This window comes from Danio rerio, chromosome 3 (genome assembly GCF_049306965.1).
Source record: "Danio rerio strain Tuebingen ecotype United States chromosome 3, GRCz12tu, whole genome shotgun sequence".
In the NCBI taxonomy this organism is placed as follows: Eukaryota; Metazoa; Chordata; class Actinopteri; order Cypriniformes; family Danionidae; genus Danio; species Danio rerio.
This window is the reverse complement of record NC_133178.1, coordinates 26995001-27013947: the sequence shown is the minus strand read 5'-3', so window position 1 is coordinate 27013947 and position 18947 is coordinate 26995001. Positions and strand designations below refer to the sequence as shown.

The window sequence follows — 18947 nt, the reverse complement described above, 5'->3', positions numbered from 1 at the left end:
TAAAATCAGCTGTGTGCCAATTATTCAATTGTTTGTTTATTATCAGCTGAGATATACTTTTGATATTAATATTGTTTTTGAACTGATATCATTGCAGAAGCAAAGGTTTTTAAACTGTATCTAAGGTTTGCAATATTGCTTTTGCCATTGTGGGTTAACGTTCGTAAATACTACAAAACAATGTTGGGAGGTATAGCTTGTCTGTTGAAGAAATGTAAGCTTTTTGGAAATGTGTTCAACCTTTTCAAAAGGTACACATTTGTACTTAAAGGGTCCATATTGGTACCTCAAAAGTATATATTAGTACTTAAACATTTTAAGAGGTGCATTTTTGTACTAACTAATATGTACCTTTAAGGTATTATTATGGACCTTTTAGGTACACATTTGTACCTTTTGAAAAGTTACCACCCCAGTGACAGCTCGCGTACCTTCATTTCTTAGAGTGTATGGCCACAAAAGACCAATGCTGTGCTAATTGTGTTTAGAATAGTTATATTTTGAAAATGTCAAAACTGGTTGAACAATTGCTTGTAATTATTTAAATATAAATCATATTCTGTTTCAAGATTATGATTGTTTGGTTTAAAAAATAAGCAATATTGCAGAGTGACTACTTTACAACAGTGGTTCTCAAACTTTTTTGTTTTACCTGTTCAAATGGCTACCCAACCACACCACATACTTTTACTTAAAACTATATTTTTAGTTTTCTTTTTTTTTCTCCATTCATTTTCCCATCACTTTAATTGTAACAGTTTTGTTGAATTGTATTGTATCTTGAACTTGTTTTTTTTAAACTTGTATTATTTTGGTGGATATTTTGTCCTTGTTAATAATCGACTCTTGGCTGCATTGAACTGCATTGACGTCCACCTCTCAATCTTAGCTTCTTGTACATCGTCTTGCTGGAAAACGTCTGGAGTGATGAGTTCACAATAACAGTTTTATATTCCATTCACCGAAGAGCAGTTTTTTTTTTTCTATGGAGAAAATGTTCTATGTCGAGTTTGTTCAGACTGAGCAAAGTCAACGGTCTGAAGAAGAAACTTTCAGAGGAATTGGCCTTCGGTGCAGCTTTATAAAAGACACAGAGCCAACCTCCATTCACACACTATATCTTTTTCTTTCTTTTCTGCTGATCTTCATGCAGCAGACCTAGACTTTGAGAACCGCTGATTTACAGGAATTTTAATGCTTCTTGTATAGCATTCAGAAATCATTTAGAGTGTATTAAATATATAGACTTTGCAGAAAGAGTTAGTATTAATTAGAATCAAAGTTTATTTAATTGTTGTGTTGAAAATATTGTGCTCAGATAATGCATCAGCATCAAACTGAAATATTCCTAAGATATTAATTTACAAGACAAATTATTTAGAATCATGTTTACTAAAGAGAATAGTGTCACACTCTGCTGATGTAATACTTTCTTTGCAAGAAATGAAATTATATTTGTTATATGGCATTCAAAACATTTATTATACATGTTTGTTTTAGGGCTGCACAATATTGGAAATCTGGCATTGCAAGCTTTTGTTTTGCTGCAATAGATATTGCAATATGAATACAATTTAACCTAATAACTTGAGTAGCTCAGTTGTAAAGATTTTATTAATTTAGATTCACTGGTATTATCAAGTGTTTTATGCAGTGCATAATTTATAATAAATTCACAAGCAAAATTAAATAAATAAACAGGACTTTACGTTTTTCTTCGGCGTCCAACAGTACTCAAGTACAGAGATTTAACAATCAAACATAAAATAACGTGGTCATCATCGTAGAAACATTTTTTTTTTAAATAATACTACACTGTGCTTGTTCAAACTTACTTGAGTTGAAACAACACAGTCCTTATTTGTTTTGGGGACAACTTAATTGTTTTTTATTCAATCCACTTAAATTTGTACAAACCATTAAGTTAACTTAAACAATTTGTGCTGGGACAACAGAAAGGAATCTTGTGAAACCCAGCATTTTTTACAGCTACATAACAGTATCTTAATCTTTGAATCTATAATAAATGATCTAATCCTGTGATGTGACTAATGCAGATACAAACATTGCAATATCGATGCTCAAACGGTATAGTATTCAGCCCCAATATATGGTATGCATATTATACATAATTTGTCAAGATAAGTTCAGCTTTAGACTAATATGTTTTTTAAATGTACTGAAAAAAGTTCTAAACACAGGATGGCAAAAGTTAAGGGCTTAACATTTTATTCAAAGAGAAAAGGCTGATCAGGTCTGTCTTTTACAAACATACATTGTGAAAAAACACATTGCAATATCAATGCTCAAACAATATATTGTTCAGCCCTACTATGTATATAGATAGATATATATAGACTGTATAAACAGGCTTTGCAGTAAGTGGTAAATGCTACTCTTAATTATAATTAAAGTCAGAGTCAAATCAATGTAATTCTTCCTGAAGAACATATTCTGCTTAATTATACCGCAACTCAATGTAATTCTCCTTGAATACAATATTCTGCTCATATTATAATGTTATGGAAGTAAGCATTTTGTAAATTCACAAGAACCTTAAAAAAGGTTTCTGGTACAACATTCAGATATGTGTATGCAGGAAGTATGCAGAATATTCAGAGAAGTTATTTTAATTCTAATCAAAATGTTATGCAGGTCCTAAATTTCTTCTGTTCAAGTAGAGCATAGCCAATCTGGCCAAGATCCATCCAATCACCAACAATCCATCTCTATAAAACCTTCTTTTATTGTAAAGAGATGCAGCAAATTCTCCAAATTAAAATCCCTTAACTAAAAACCGTTACACAATTACTCAAGATAATAACAGACCAACATATATCTTTACATGGTCTTCCATTTGTATAAAAACTACTCAAGTGAAGGGGAGTGGACATAATGTTTATAAATAGACATGAAACTTTTGGTTTTATAGCAGAAACGCACTGAATAGTTGAATTGTAGTTATACTTAATCCATTTGGCCCAAAAGCCAACAAATGAAGAGTTCAGATGCAAGAACCTCCATATGTCTTCTGAAATTTTCTTCTAAAATAATCATTTTTGTCAAGCTTAAGAATAAGTTCTCAAGAATAAGTTCTTTTCATGGTCTTCAAAGTGAAATAACTCAACATAAACAAAAGAGGCTGAGAATAATGCTCATTTCTGATTTTAGACAGCACTTATTATTATTATTCATTTAATTTTCTCTGTAGCAAATATACTTTTAACAATGTTAAACTTGTCATTAAAACAACTAAACATGTATGTTGGAAAAAGAAATGCATACAACTAGAGTTTTTTTGTTGTTGTTTTAAACATTAAAATATTGGCGGTTCTTTTCGCTGTGGCGACCCCGGATTAATAAAGGGACTAAGCCGACAATAAAATAATTGAATGAATGAACATTAAAATATGTATGTAAGGAATAACTACATTTGATTTTTGTGGCAAGCAAAAAAAAAAAAAAAAAAATTCCATTTGACCAACTGGTCCATTATCAAAAGTCCTTAATGTTTAGCCTAAATCCAGTTATTACTACATTAATTGGTGCCCAATGTGTGAGGTTAAATTATTTATATCAATGATGTTATTATTCGTAATAAAACCAATTTTCCCTACATTTAGTTTATAATGGCCTTAAAAGGGTATTAAAACGTCTTAAATTTTACATGGAGAAAATGCTGTTTCAAAGTAAATTTAAGTTAAATTTAAGTTTTTGTAAAAAAAAAATTAAGTGGCTTGAACGTAAAACAATTATAAAGTGATACAATTCAATTAAATTCATTTTTATTTCTGTAGCGTTTTTACAATGTAGATTGTGTCAACGCAGCTTAACATAGAAGTTCAAGTAAATTGAAACTGTGTCAGTCCAGTTTTCAGAGTTCAGTTTTGTTCAGGTCAGTGTGGTTTAAATTTCACTGCTGAAAGTCCAAACACTAACGAGCAAATCCTTCTGTGCACAGCTCCACAAGTCTCAATGAAGTTTTTTTCATGGAACCATTCATGCCAAAAGAAAATGTGTATGTAGATACATTTACATATAGGACAAAATGGCCTGGTATTATTCTTTAGCTTGTTTTCAAATCAAGTTGTCTTGCAATTAAGTTCCCTAAAAAATCTCCAGAGTTGTGTTGTTTCAGCTCAATTTAATTTATTAGTCTGAACAAGCAGCAAAATGATTCTTGAGTGTCCTACTTATTAGATAAGAACACCACATTCTCATTTGATAATACACTAAATATTTCAGACATGACAATTTACCAGAGACAATTTGATTTATAAGCTATGGTATAAGTCTATGACATGATTTTACGATAATATTTACAGTATAAGCTATTCTGAAGAAAATGATTCTTCTTCCCCTTCCTCCTCTTCCTCTTCTTCTTCTTGTATTTCTCATCTCTATGAAAATGTTAAAGCGTTACATCTACCAGAATGTTCATCCGTCTGTGCCACCAGAGGCATTCATCAGCTCTATAGTAAAGTTTTCACCGATTTATCAGAGAATTGATTTTCAATCGTAGCCCAGCGCAGGCTTTCCTTTGTTTTAGCTTCTTCTTTTTCTTCTGTACTTTCTTCCTCTCTTCAGTCCGGCTGAGCGCAGTCTTCTGTGTCAGCTTAATAAAGTCATTCTGCTCCGCCGTGTTTCTGCCGCTTGTACTCAGCAGAGTGCTACTTATTGACATTTTTTCATTCTGTTTCTTTTTTTCGCCCTCCCCTCACTGCATGAGTACTGTAAGTCTCTACGTATAGAGCTCGTCGAGGGACCGAGTTAGGCCTTTTTGTTTACCTCTCCATCCTACAATTCATGACAGTTGAGTATTTCCCTCCATCTCTGTCTGCATCTCTCAAGTGCTCCACGTAAGTCAACGAGCGGGTGAAAAGGAGGGAAGCAGACCATTAGAGCTAAAGGATAAGCAAGCCTTTCGAGGGTCCTTTTGTCCTTTCGCACGGAGGAGGCCTGTTTGTGCTACTATTGTTGGTTTTCCCCTTGATTTCATCTGGAAAGTATCATTACTGAACAAGAGGCTCTTCTGAGCTGTTTGAGGCCTTCTCCACTCGGTTTGTGAAATCATGTGTGTGTGTGTGTCTGAGGAGCTTTGAGGAGGGAACTTGAAACAGTTTATTTCCTGTGAGCAGTGGCAGTCTGGATTGGATTGAGATTGTAAAACATTTGTAGTTGCTGACAGTTTGAAACTGTTCTTATGTTTTCTATAGAATATATTTTGTGATTATTTTTTGTATAGTCGCTGCTTAATTCACATTTAACATTTTTAAGTATAACCTTTAGTATATCATTGGTAGAATAGATTTTTAAAGTGATTTTTACACTTGCACACACCAAATTGTTTATAAAAGTAATGTTTTAGTAGTATATTATAATACTATTTTATATGATCTTTAATCACTACCTGACAAAAGTCATGTCGCCGGTCCCAGTTGTAAGAGCAACAAATAATAATTTGACTTCTAGTTGATCATTTCCAAAAGTGGCAGAAGGTAGATTTTTTGCAGATCTGTTGAACTGCATCCCAATCATCACAAATACTGCAGAAGACCTATTGCAACACGCAAGGACCCAAGATTCTTACAAAAATCAGTCAAGTCTGGTGAAGGAAATATCATGGTTTGGGGTTACATTCAGTATGGGGGTGTGCGAGAGATCTGCAGAGTGGATCACAACATAAACAGCCTGAGGTATCAAGACATTTGTGCTGCCCAATATATTACAAACCACAGAATAATAAATGAATATTAACTTCTTTGCCATGATGACAGCACATACTATTTTTGTTATTTTGCAAGATGCTAATATTTAGCAGTTTAAAGTGCAATAAACTGTTCATATACAAAATACTGTAAAAAATGTCCTTACTCTTAAAAATCGCTTGAGAATAAATAATTAATTTACAAGAGTGTATTGATTCAGTTTTTTTTAGAGCATATACAAAATGTGCAATGTACCTTTTTATATTATTACTGAACATATAGTATTACTGTTTTGTTTACTTTAAATATTATTGAAATTATTATTTGTCCTTGAAAATTCACTATTTGATTTTTTTATCAGTAATAAAGTATTGCACCTTTATGAATGATGATATAAAAAATAAATACGCAGTTGAAGTCAGCATTATTAGCCCCCCTAAATTATTAGCACCCCTGTCTATTTCCCCAATTTCTGTGTAATGTAAAGAAGAATTTTTTGTTCAACACATTTTTTAAACATAATAGCTTTAATATCTAATTTCTTTCATCATTGCCATGATGACAGTATATAATATCTTACTAGATTTTTTTTTAGGATACTAGTATTCAGCATAAAGTTACATTTTAAGGCTTTATAAATTAATTAGGCTAGTTAAGGTAATTAGGCATGTTATTTTATAATAATGGTTTGTTCTGTATTTACCAAATTAAAATATATCATATATTTTAATTATATGTATGTATATGTATATATATATATATATATATATATATATATATATATATATATATATATATATATATATATATATATATATATATATATATATATATATATATRTATRTATATATATATATATATATATATATATATATATATATATATATATATATATATATATATATATATATATATATATATATATATATATATATATATATATATATATATATATATATATAATTTAAAAATGTTCAGCTGATTGATTAAAAGGTGTTCGGTCACTGAGTATTCTGACACAAATATATCTCAAAATAATAAATATGAGGTAAGGAGCAAAAATGAATATCTGCAGAAAAAAAGAATATTATGCTATTAACTGTATTAAAATTGATTGAAGATTTGTAATCAGCCAAAGCTGTAATATAATAACATAATAATATACAACCCCAAAACATGTACTGTATGTCAGCACTTGTCAGTCCTTGTTAAAAATAACAGAGAAGAGGCAGCAAAAAATAGAGTGGTTTGAATTTCAGATTTCAGCGCAGGAACTATATATAAAAATGTATGCCAGCGGTGTGAATCCAGAATCATGCTGTGTGCCCAGAGCTATTGAGAAGCTTCTCTTAACGACCTGCTAGGGGCCGATGGCTGAAAGTAGAGCCCCAGCAAAACAACTGAGCCATCATTAAGGTCAGCCGCGCTAAATAATACAATCCCTGCCCTACAAGAAAACTCAGCTCTGCCCCCATTCCTTTCTTTTTTTAACAGGGAAACGACATTCGTTTGCATAAAACTTTCACGGCCATTTTGTTGAATTGTGCAATTTTCAAAAAATGCTGATGTAAGAATTCTTTTACGGTTAATTGAAAACTTTTCACATGATATAAACTGATCTGAAAAACCTGGAATGGTTTATGGTCAAAAGCACCTTGCCAAAAAAAAAAAAAAAAAAAAACGGTGAGTTTAAGCGTTAGCGGAAGTCTTACTACTAATTTGATCCGTAGATATTTTGAGGTGACAAGGTTAATGCATCCATTTTTTCCTCATATCATATCAAATCAAAGCAATTTCCCTGGCCTTTATTCCCTCTATCTGTGGGTCGTAATCCTCTTTAGGGTCTTCCTGCAGCTATGTCCAGTTACTAAATGATGAAAATCTCATTCAGCTTCACTCAGTGGCTGGGCTAATGGGAAATGAGCACTCTTTGAAAAACAGCTAAGTGTTTTAGGCTGGGAGGAAAGTGGAACTGTTAATATCATTACATTTGAAGAGAGCGTTTGTAACACAGATTCTGTTTCTTAAATGAAGATTGGCCAGTGCATTATGGATGTATTGACGGCAGGCGTGAGCGAAAGATTAGTGGTATATCCAGGAACCCTCTCAGCGTAACCAGACCCTAATCTCTTAATTGTGTAGTTCTCTTTCAAACACTCAACAAGCATTAACAAAATTAGAATTTTTTTTTCCTCTCTCTCTCTTTCTCTCCCCCTCTGCTTTTTGAGGGTCGAGTGTGATTGATTAGTGTTTGAGAATCTCAAAGCATGTAGAAATATATGCTCAATTGAATTCAACTGGATTTTTATTATAGCGGTGCTTCTCAACTGGTGGGTTAGAGTCCAAAATGTGTTGCAGATCTCCTATCAGTTTGTGTTGTCTAAAGCGTATAATTACATATATAGTAGAAAGCTTTTCTGGAATCTTTGTTATTGACTTCAAAGGCCGCAAATCCAATCAAACTCTGATATTTTAGTATTTCTGATGTTATCTGGTAAGCTTGCAGATTCCGTCATGCTAATTTAGCTTGGCATCTTTAAAATCCTTGGCACAACAAATGAAGCGAAAGTGTGGTTTGTGCAAAGCAATTTGTGTGAATTATTAGCTGCTAAGGCCATGAAACCTTCAAGAGAAAGTTTTAAAGTTCAGTTTAGCTGTGTATTGTGGGTGTTATTAATAATATCCATATGTAATAATAAGAAATAAATAAAATAAGACATTTGGAAGCATTCACAGATGCACATCATTTAATTTTGGCACAGTACAGGAGGAAAGTATATTAAATACTTTTATTTATTTGTAATGAGAGCTGTTTTTGTGGTTATATATGGTCAAACATTTACATGTATCATAATATTATTAAGATATTACCAAATTCTAGGTCAAACGGAGTTATATTTGCTTGTTTACCAGCATATTCCAGACATATGTTTTGTCAACCAATGGCGTGACCATGTTTGAGATTAATTATGTTTTCATCAATTTATGGTTATAAAGGTTATTGTAGATATGTCAACACAATCTCAAGGCAAACTTTTTGAATTAGTGGCTAATTCATATAAATTCGTACAATCTAATTGGCGCTATTTAGTACGATTTGCTCATCAACCAATGACAGTTGGGTTAAGGGGTGGGGTTTGGTGCCACACCTCCTCTTTAAAATCGTATATTTTCTTACTATTCAATTCAATTCAGCTTTATTTTTATGTATAGCGCTTTTACAATGTAGATTGTGTCAAAGCAGCTTCACATAAATGGTCATAGTAACTGGAACAGTGTAGTTCAGATTTTAGTGTTTAAGTTCAGTTCAGTTTAGCTCAGTTCAGTGTGATTTAATCATTACTGAGAGTTCAAACACTGAAGAGCAAATTCATCGATGCATAGCTCTACCAATCCTGAACCATGCGAGCCAGTGGCGACAGCGGAGAGGGAAAAAAAACTTCACCTGATGGGAGTGAAAAAAAAAAACCTTGAGAGAACCAGACTCAGTTGGGCACGACCATTTTAATTTCTCCGCTGGCCAAAAGTCTTGTGCAGAGCTTCAGTCACCGCGGTGGAGGCTGGAAGATGGCTACTACTGAACTCGTACAAATTCATACGAATTAGCCACTCAACTGACAAAATGTAAAATTCTTACTTTTCTCGTGAGATTAGGCTGGATATGTGGCACTATAATCTCATGCTAATAAAAACTAAGTACTACACATAAGCTATTTAAAACAGCATCGGCTATCACTAGACAACAGGGATTTACATTTTACATTTAAGTGTTTAGCAGAGGCCTTTAGCCATAGCAACTTAAAAAGTTCAAAGGGGCAAAACAATCCATCAAAGAGTCATAACACATAATGCCTGGATTATTAGACAACTTGATTTGAAAACAAGCTATAGAATAATATTAGGCAATTTATTACCCATATGTAAATGTAGCCTATATGTGTATTTGTGTCTACACACACATTTTTGGCATAATATGACTTTATTGGCATTTTTGGCATAATTTGGCATAATATATATATATAGTCATAGCAGTCATTTGTGAGGAAAAAAAAAAGAAATATGGAAATATGGGTTTCTGCCCGACAGCTATAATAATATACAGTATTCATATTTTTTAATACATTTTAAACATAAATTTCAATAAATGAAGATTAACCTTAAATTTAAGCTATACTTTAAATTTCATGTTAAATTTAAAACATATTTCATTAACTGAATGTTAATATAGTACAGTCAACGCAAATTAAGTACTAAAACCTATTTTGTACATTTATAATGTACTAACCGCCATTTAAAAAAAATGAAGGTGCTAGGGATAAAACACATACTTATCACAAGCTGACATAAATAATAATGCAGAAAATAAGGACACTAACATCATCATGGTAATACACAACACTGAAATAACCCAACAAACATTTAAAATATGTAGCTAAGATTATACAAAAAACTAAGAAACATCAAGCATTTAAAAAAAGTCAGTTAATATTTCCCATTGTAAATTATGTGGACTGCACTTATATTTCACTTATATTTGAGATATATTTTTAAAAATCTGATTTGTTGATATGCAATTGTTTTAAACCAAAATATTGTATGTTTATATTCAGCACAGACCGATTTGTTTACTTTTGCACAATTCTTGTTCTGTATCGAGTCTCCACTTGAATCCCAATCTGAAATCTGTATCCTGAAGCAAAACCAGCTGAGAAGCACTTGCTCGATACCATTACCATTATTTAAAAGGAAGAGCAAAATACTGTTATGCGTACCATTTCTAGCATGGAAACAATGTCTTGCCTGTCTTATTCCCTGCTCTCTCCACCTTTTTGCATGGTTCCATGTTGCAAACCTCAGTTTTGACAGATCTCATTTTCTCTCCCCTCAGCCCCGCTCTAGATGATTGACTTGTAATTACTGAAGGGAGGTGCTGTATTTGGTGTGTAATGTGTTACTCTAATTTGTATGTCTCTGTTGACAGATTCCAGGACAACCAATGAGTTGTGATACGGACCAGCTAAGGGTAAGTGAAGCCTCCTCTGTGTCTTTCTGTGTGTGTTTTGTGCCGCCATTGTGCTTCTGGATGTTGTTGCTATCGACCTTTTAATGAATCCATCCATTGCGATCATGAAAACCACAGCTCATTTGTGTTAAGATAAATTATTTCAATGCTTTTTTTTTCTTTCTTGGTGTCGTGTTTTCTTTTGTGTTCGTTTCAGCAGCTCAGGAATTGAACATAAAGGATGTTAGTTAACTAATTTTGTTTCTGAATGTTCTTGCTATCGACCTTTTACTGAGTGACTCCATGGTACTCATAAAAACCTGTGGTTCATTTCTGCACAGATAAATTATTTAGATTTTAGGTGGTGTTAGAATGCATTTTTGTCTTTTTTTGTGTTCATTTCAGCATCTCAGGAACTGAACAAAAAGGATACACACCAATGTATTGCGAAGTCAATAAGCCCTATCATACACCTGGCGCAAGAAGGCACAAGATATGTTTGGTGCGATCTGTTGCTATTTTCAGACCAGCGCAACTCAAATTTTTATGTTTTGCACCACATTTTTTAAATAGCAAATCCATTTGTGCCACTTTGTAAACTCATGGGTGTTCCGGTCTATAAAGGAGGTGTGTGAAGATGTATTGTTGGCGTGGTGCTATTTTGATTAACTGAAATAGACTGCGCCATTGACCAACTGAAAGCTGGTCTAAAGTCCAACGCGCGTTAGTTATGCACCTATGCAGGTCCAAAACATGTAAACATTGCTTAATACACAAAGGATGTACAACAATACACAAAGATCTTTACATGAAAAAAAATTAAAGGATTAAAATGTAACAATAATTGTTATTTTCTACATAAGTATAAAAACCACTACATCCATGTCATCTTTATGTCGAGGGAGCTTTTTTCAGTTTTTTCATGACAATTTGAATTTGTATAATATTATTATTATTATTAGTATTATTTATTATATGCTTATTTAAACTTGTTTATACAAGAGAAAGCTCTTGATTGGTTAACACTGCACAAATGTCTGCTGAAGTTCAGATTTTCCAACTAGAGCGATTCGCGTCAAATGCGTAAAACGCTCAACTCACGTTGCTTCATTCGCATGACTTCATTTGCGCGTATCGTGTCACAGAATGTCTATTCGCATCTTTGCAATAACTTAACTTGTAAATCACTTGCGCTTGACATGTCATCCATGTCTGGTGTGAACGCAGCCTAAAAGGGAATCTGAAATGAGACGTTATGCTCAAAACACACCCTTAACTCATTAAGAGAATAAGCACAGCCCTGTTAGACCAGCGCAAAGCCTATCTTTCCATCCTTAAAATAGCAAAAGTCGATTTGGATACGCTCTTAATGCATTTCCGCCATGCGCTTTAGACTTACAGTAGGCTTAAATATTCAAAATAGAGCCCATTGAGTGAAAATTATTTGTCTTTGTATGAATGCACTGTTGTTTTGTTTTTGGATGGTGTTGCTATGGACTGTTTAATGAATCACTCTAAGCTGATAAAAAAATTTTTTAAATCAGTTTATTTATGAAAAGATTTATTATTTAGACTTTAGGTGATTTTTACTGCATTTTTGTGCGTCACTTATTGCATCTTAGTAACTGAACATAAAGGATACTCAATTCTATTCCAATGTAATTGTGCTGAAATAATTTACTTTTATATCGGTTAACTAAAGTTTTGTTTCTGAATGTTGCTATCAACCTTTTAATTGTTCATGTCATGGTTATCATAAAAAATGTGGTTTATTCCTGTAAAGACAAATAATTTTCACTTTAGGCAACTTTTAAACGCACTTTTAAATGAAGTTTATTTCAGCATCTCCTGAACTAAACCTAAAGAATACACACAGATGTGTTGCAAAGTCATTGTGTTGAAAAAATTTGTCTTTACAGGAATGCACTGCAGTTTTGTTTCTATCAACACGTTTTGCCAGTTTAGTGGCTAATTCGTACGAATTCGTACGACTGAACTCGTAATGGTACGATTTTAAAAAGGAGGCGTAACACCTGACCCCACCCCTAACCCCAACCGTCATTGGGGGATAAGCAAATCGTACTAAATTGTACGAATTAGATCGTACGAATTCATACAAATTAGCCACTAAATGAAAAAGTTACGAATTGCCGTGAGATTTTGTTGGATCAAAAATTAAAACAACTACAACAGGTAATTCATGTAAAGATATATATATATATATATATTTCAGATGTAATCTAAACATCTTACAAAAAGAATACACAAAAATGCAGTGTCAAAGTAAAAAAAAAAATAATAAAAATTATATATATATATATATATATATATATATATATATATATATATATATAATTTTTATTTTTTATTTTTTTACTTTGACACTGCATTTTTGTGTATTCTTTTTGTAAGATGTTTAGATTACATCTGTAATAAATAACTAAAGTTTAGTTTCTGACTTTTTTTCTGAGTTTTGTTTTGTTCCTGAATGTTGTTGCTATCAACTTCTTAGTGCTATCACCCTCTGAAGATGGGTGACTTGATAATGCATTTTTGTTTCCTTTATGTTCATTTCAGCATCTCGTGAACTGAAAATAAAGGGCATACAAAATTGAAAAATCATTGCAAAAAAATTGCTAAATCATTGAGTTGAAATAATTTTACACTGTTAACGATTTTTGTAAATAACACATATTTACCTATAATATAAACTGTATTTTACTGTGGGACAGTAATGCAGCATGTTACTGTATTCTATAATTACATTGTGAAAATTACTCTATATTTGACAGTAAAGCTATACATACAATACTGTATATGTAAGTATGATACTTTGCTGCAACTGATTTACAGTAAAGTTACTGGCGAACTGCTTCCAGTAAGTTACTGTAGATTATACAGAAAAAAATGTTAACAATGTACTTTAAAGAAATGGACTGCAGTTTTGTTTCTGAATGCTATTACTATGGACTATTTCATGAATCAATCCAATGTGATTGTAAAAAAATGCAGTTAATTCATGTAAAGATAAATTATACTGACTTTAGGTGACTTTAGAATGTATTTTGTGTATCCTTCCTGTTCATTTAAGCATCTCAGAAACTGAACATGAAGAATACCCAAAATTTTCCTTTAAAATCATTGTGTCTATATCATTTGTCTTTACTAGAATGAACTGCAGTTTTGTTTCTGGATTTTGTTGTTGTTGTTGTTGTTATTGTTGACCTTTACATTAATCAATCCATAAAAACTGCGGTTCATTCGTGTAAAGACAAATTATTTTGACACGATGACTTTAGAATGAATTCTTGTGTATCCTTCATGTTCATTCCAGCATCTCATACTGAGAAGATGATGATTTTAAATCAATAGGCAGGAGCAACAATGAAAAAAAAAGCCCTTCAGTTTTACTCTCATACCAAACCTGTTATTCTCAGCTGTGTCCATATTAAAAATACAACAAAGCTTTACCTTGCCTTCTCATTAAACTTTAATGGTGGCTCTCACTCACCGGCCTGAAAAAGCCAGGGTAGCAAAGGTGTCAGCTTGGCTCCTGATGAAGACCCTCCCAAAGATCTTCATCTTCTTCAAACACACCATGAGCTTGTGTCCTGCAGGATCATGGGGAAGATGTGTAGCCCATGCAGAAGACGAGGAGCCGCAGTCCCTCTCTCTGCTGTAATTTATCATGCTTTGGGGAAGGGGTTTAAATCTGATAGGGCTGATATGATTAATGCACAGACCTTCCTGCTCATGCACAGCCATCACTCTAATTCTGCTGCCAACTACTTTCTTGATTATTTGTTTGTTTTTTTACATGATATAGTGTTACGTTTCTAATGAAATTAGAGCAGTACATGTGGACTAAACAAATATTTTATATAGTATATACATTATACAAAATCTTGTTAAACAAAAAGTGTAATAATGATATTATTATTATTATTATTATTATTATTATTATTATTATTATTATTATTATTATTATTATTATTATTATTATTATAACCCAGTGTTGCTTGGTTAGTTTGGCTCTTGTAAGCATGCAAAGCTATTATTGTTTAACCGTCTCATATATTTTTGGTGCTTAAATAATTCTAACAAAGTTGAATGTGTTTATTATAGTAAATCTAAAAATTAAAACTAAAAATTAATATTATACTGAATATCTATTGATGATGAACCAGCATTTGTAGAAACAAGAGAAAAGATACATTAAACCACCCCCAACATTTGTTTAATTACTGCAGTAAATCTTGACTTAACCAATAGGGATCACATAATGTGTATTATAAAAATAAATATAAATATATAATATAAATAAATATCATATCTTGTTTTTAATATGCCATTTAATCTGTAAAAATTTGCATGGAAATAAATAATCAAAAACTTGCCTTTCAGATGACTATAATATTCAGGGGCAGATTTAGTTATTTAGGGACCCCAATCCATTCCAGCCATAGGGCCTTATACCGTCCTAAAATGCACCGTTTGTACTTTTAACCATTTAATGATTTTTTTTTTCTGATATCACTCAATCTCCTTTTATATGTTTTATCATAATGAATTATCTACATTTTAAATAGTTTGTTTTCTTAAAATGTATTCACATCTGATAAATATAAATAAATAATGTGATGTACTTGATTTGACTGCTGGACTGCTCCATGATAGAGATGTGAGACAAATTTATGTAGCTGTAATAAATATATTAAAATTCTATTTTATTTAAAATGATGTTATTGGTATTATTGATACCTCTAGGTCTTTATTAGGGCACCAAATTTGGACCGTTACTTTACTTATTAGTTAAATCTGCCCTTGATAATATTACTAATAGTTCTACTGCTACTACTACTACTACAACTATTACTACTATTACTACTATTACTCTTAATAATAATAATAATAATAATAATAATAATAATAATAATAATAATAATTGAATTAATAAATTAATAAATTAATAAATTAAATTAATCAATTAATAAATTAAAATAAATATTAATTAAATAATATTTATATGTATACAATTACAACAGTGAATTTGGACTAAACCAGTAATGAATTAAGTCTGCCCTTGATAATATTACTGATACTTCTACTACTACTACTACTACTACTACTACTACTACTACTACTAGTACTACTACTACTACTACTACTAATAATAATAATAATAATAACTATAATAATAATAATATAAATTAATAATTTAATGAATGTATTAATAAATAAAATAAATTAAAATAAATAATAATTAAATAATATTTTTATTTATACAAATATTTAATGATTAATATTTTTTGTTTACATCAGTGAATTTGTACTAAACCAATAATGATCTAACACAATCTGTATTTTATTAAAACAACCTCAACAACAACAACAATAATAATAGCAACAATAACAATAATAGTAAGACCGATCTAATTTACTATGATGAAAAAGCTCTTCTTCTCATCCTTTGCCATCTCATTTCCTCTTTTTAGTGACACACTCATTAATCTGAAGATGTTTCAGAAGAGCTTTTTGGAAGCTTGCCTTTCATTTAGATTATTTGAGAAGGATTGAAGATGGTACTTAGCATTAGCTTTTTCCCCCCCTGTTGAAAACTTTTTCTTTATTTTAAATGATGTTTTTGTCATAAAAACAAATGAGGTGCACTACTGCTTTAAGACAGTTTAGCTGCTGCTTTAGACTTGTGTCTTTTTAATTGGGTTAAAGGGCACAATCGGGACGAGGAGACGGCAGCTGAACATAAATGGACATGTCAATAAAGCACCACTCACTTTCCATGACCATTAGACCTTTCGTGCCCCGAAGTAAAGCGGCTTAACGAAATTGTATGCTGAAGTATGTTTATTTTGCTCGGGTGCACAAACAATGGACTCTACATTATACCTGCTATTTATCTTCATTTAATCAGTCAACAATCAGTTATTGTTTTCTGAATGTTCTTGTGAGTATTGACCAGATCTCCTACTGTACTAATCGTTTCATTACAAAGAAAACCTTTGCATCTTGTGTTTAGAAAAATGTTGAAAAAAAGTCATTCCTTTTTTTTTTGTTATCTCTTCCAACATTGTTAAATAGTGCTCTGTTTTATTGTTTTTTTCTCTCTCTCTAAATAAGTGGTTATTATTATTATTATTATTATTATTATTATTATTATTATTATTATTATTATTATTATTATTATTATTATTATTATTATTATTATTATTATTATGGTTGTTTTTTATTATTATTATTATTATTAATATTATTATTATTGTGTTTTTTATTATTATTGCCTTTATTTATATTATTATTATTACAATTAATATTAATATTATTATTTTTGATATTATGTCTATAATTGCTACTTGCTGTCCTTTAGATAAAATAACGTAAATTGCTACAATATTATAATAAATTAATAAATAAACTCTAAATTATGATGAAAATGCATTTAAATACATAATTTACCCAGAAATTACACCGCAATTAATGTCAATATTCAAGAAATATTATGAAAAACATACACAAAAAAAAATTTAAAAGGAGTTTTTCCTAAGTTAGCAAGTCAGCATTTTCACAGGCCACGTTTATGATTAAAGTTGCATGGCATGCTAAAATATGCTTGAATTATTAAATTTTCAGGGCATTTTTTCTTCTATAAAGAAAGCCATTGCTTCCTAACCCTATTTACCTTACTGTATGTTTTATGTTTCACATATTCATTTATTTACATTTGATTTATTATTTAATATAAAACTACACTATAGGGCTGTTAATGTTGTCAATTAAATGTTTTAAAACATATTCAATATTATGTCTAAAATCAAAGTCCCTTACCCCTGGTTTCACAGATAAGGCTTAAGGCTTGTCTTAGACTAAATTAAGCTGCCTTGAAAAAAACCTGTTTAAATACCCCAAATTAATACCTGTAAGTTGTATAGCTTACGCTAAGGCTTGTTTGTGAAACTGAGCCTTAATGTTACATACTTGTCATTGAAAATCAGTCATCCTTTCATATTGATTAACTGGACTGTAGCTAATTTGTAAATATAAAAACACAATGCGAACACATTGAGTTTCTTTGGTGAGATTGTACAGTACGTGTTGATTTGTTTTACTGTTTCCATGACAGAACTTTGCAACTGTTATTATTCAATATCAATCACCATTTACATATAAGAAACTAAATCTGTATAATTGTCAACAAAATTTACTGGGGTTTGTTACAGTAGTTTGATGTTTTAAGTGTTGGAAACAATTCCTCTTGTTTAGATTACTACATCTGAATAATTATTGACAAAATCCGCTGAGGTTTGTTTTTTTGATATTTTAATCAAGCTACTTATATAAATGGGCAAGTAAAATTCTCTTTCATTTGCCCCTTCAAAAAAAAACTCCACTTGTCATGTACAAGTGTAAATGTCATGTTGTATAAAATTCAATCTGCCAAAGTGGCTAGTGGGAGTGACTGAGTTGCATGCCACCACTGAAATCCACCCTCGTTTGAAAGGTTGGCAGGTATTACTGCCAAACCCCGAATACAGTAGTATACACTAGAAATCATTCATACCGTGAATGGGCTTTAATATGTTAAAACTCTAATAATGCTGCATAGCAGAAATGACCCTATATTGCAGTTCTTATTTGTTTCTAATATTGCTCTCTCCAGCGTTTGCATCTTTACCTGTGGTAAAATCACTTTACACACTTCAATATGATGTGTGTATTTGTGTGTTTGCTGTACGTGTGCCTGAGTCTGAGCCGCAAGCTTAATTATTTTGTCCTCACACTCTCTTTTCCTCTCACTTTGTAATGGATGTACTTTTTTTATTGTTTTCCTTTAAAAGGGAAGTCAAATAGCTTCCTGAGGAGAATTTAATATTTAAATTTCCCTCCGAATTTAATTTCCCTCATAAATAAACTGGCAAATCTTTTCGCATTTGTGTCTCATGCACATAAAGCCCCCAAAAATGGACCTTGCTCGGATTTCCATTTTGTCCCCTCTTGGTTTGAAACCCATTTACAAAAGCTTTCTTGTTTTCCGCAGCTCTGGAGTTTCTCTCTAATACCTGCGTTTGATTAAAAATGCCCCATCCCTCTTTTGAACAATGGTAATGAGTTTTAGGCTGGTACTGTATGTGCGCTGTAGCTGGCTGCGTGTCTGCTCTCGGAGTAGCAGTAGCGTGGTGGAGTCAGCAGATGGCTGTAGAAAAGTGCTGGAAGGAGGCAG

At 31.6% G+C, this 18947-nt stretch overlaps 1 protein-coding gene across 14 annotated transcripts in view; it reads left to right on the top strand.

The window, feature by feature from the left end:
* Positions 1 to 18947, top strand: part of rbfox1 (RNA binding fox-1 homolog 1) — a 445956-nt gene that overhangs the window by 159119 nt on the left and 267890 nt on the right. For all 14 annotated transcript variants that reach the window (XM_073939678.1, XM_073939683.1, XM_073939725.1 and 11 more), the window contains exon 2: positions 10691 to 10732. In XM_073939678.1, the coding sequence (XP_073795779.1) occupies positions 10691 to 10732 (42 nt within the window). The remainder of the gene's footprint in view (positions 1 to 10690; positions 10733 to 18947) is intronic.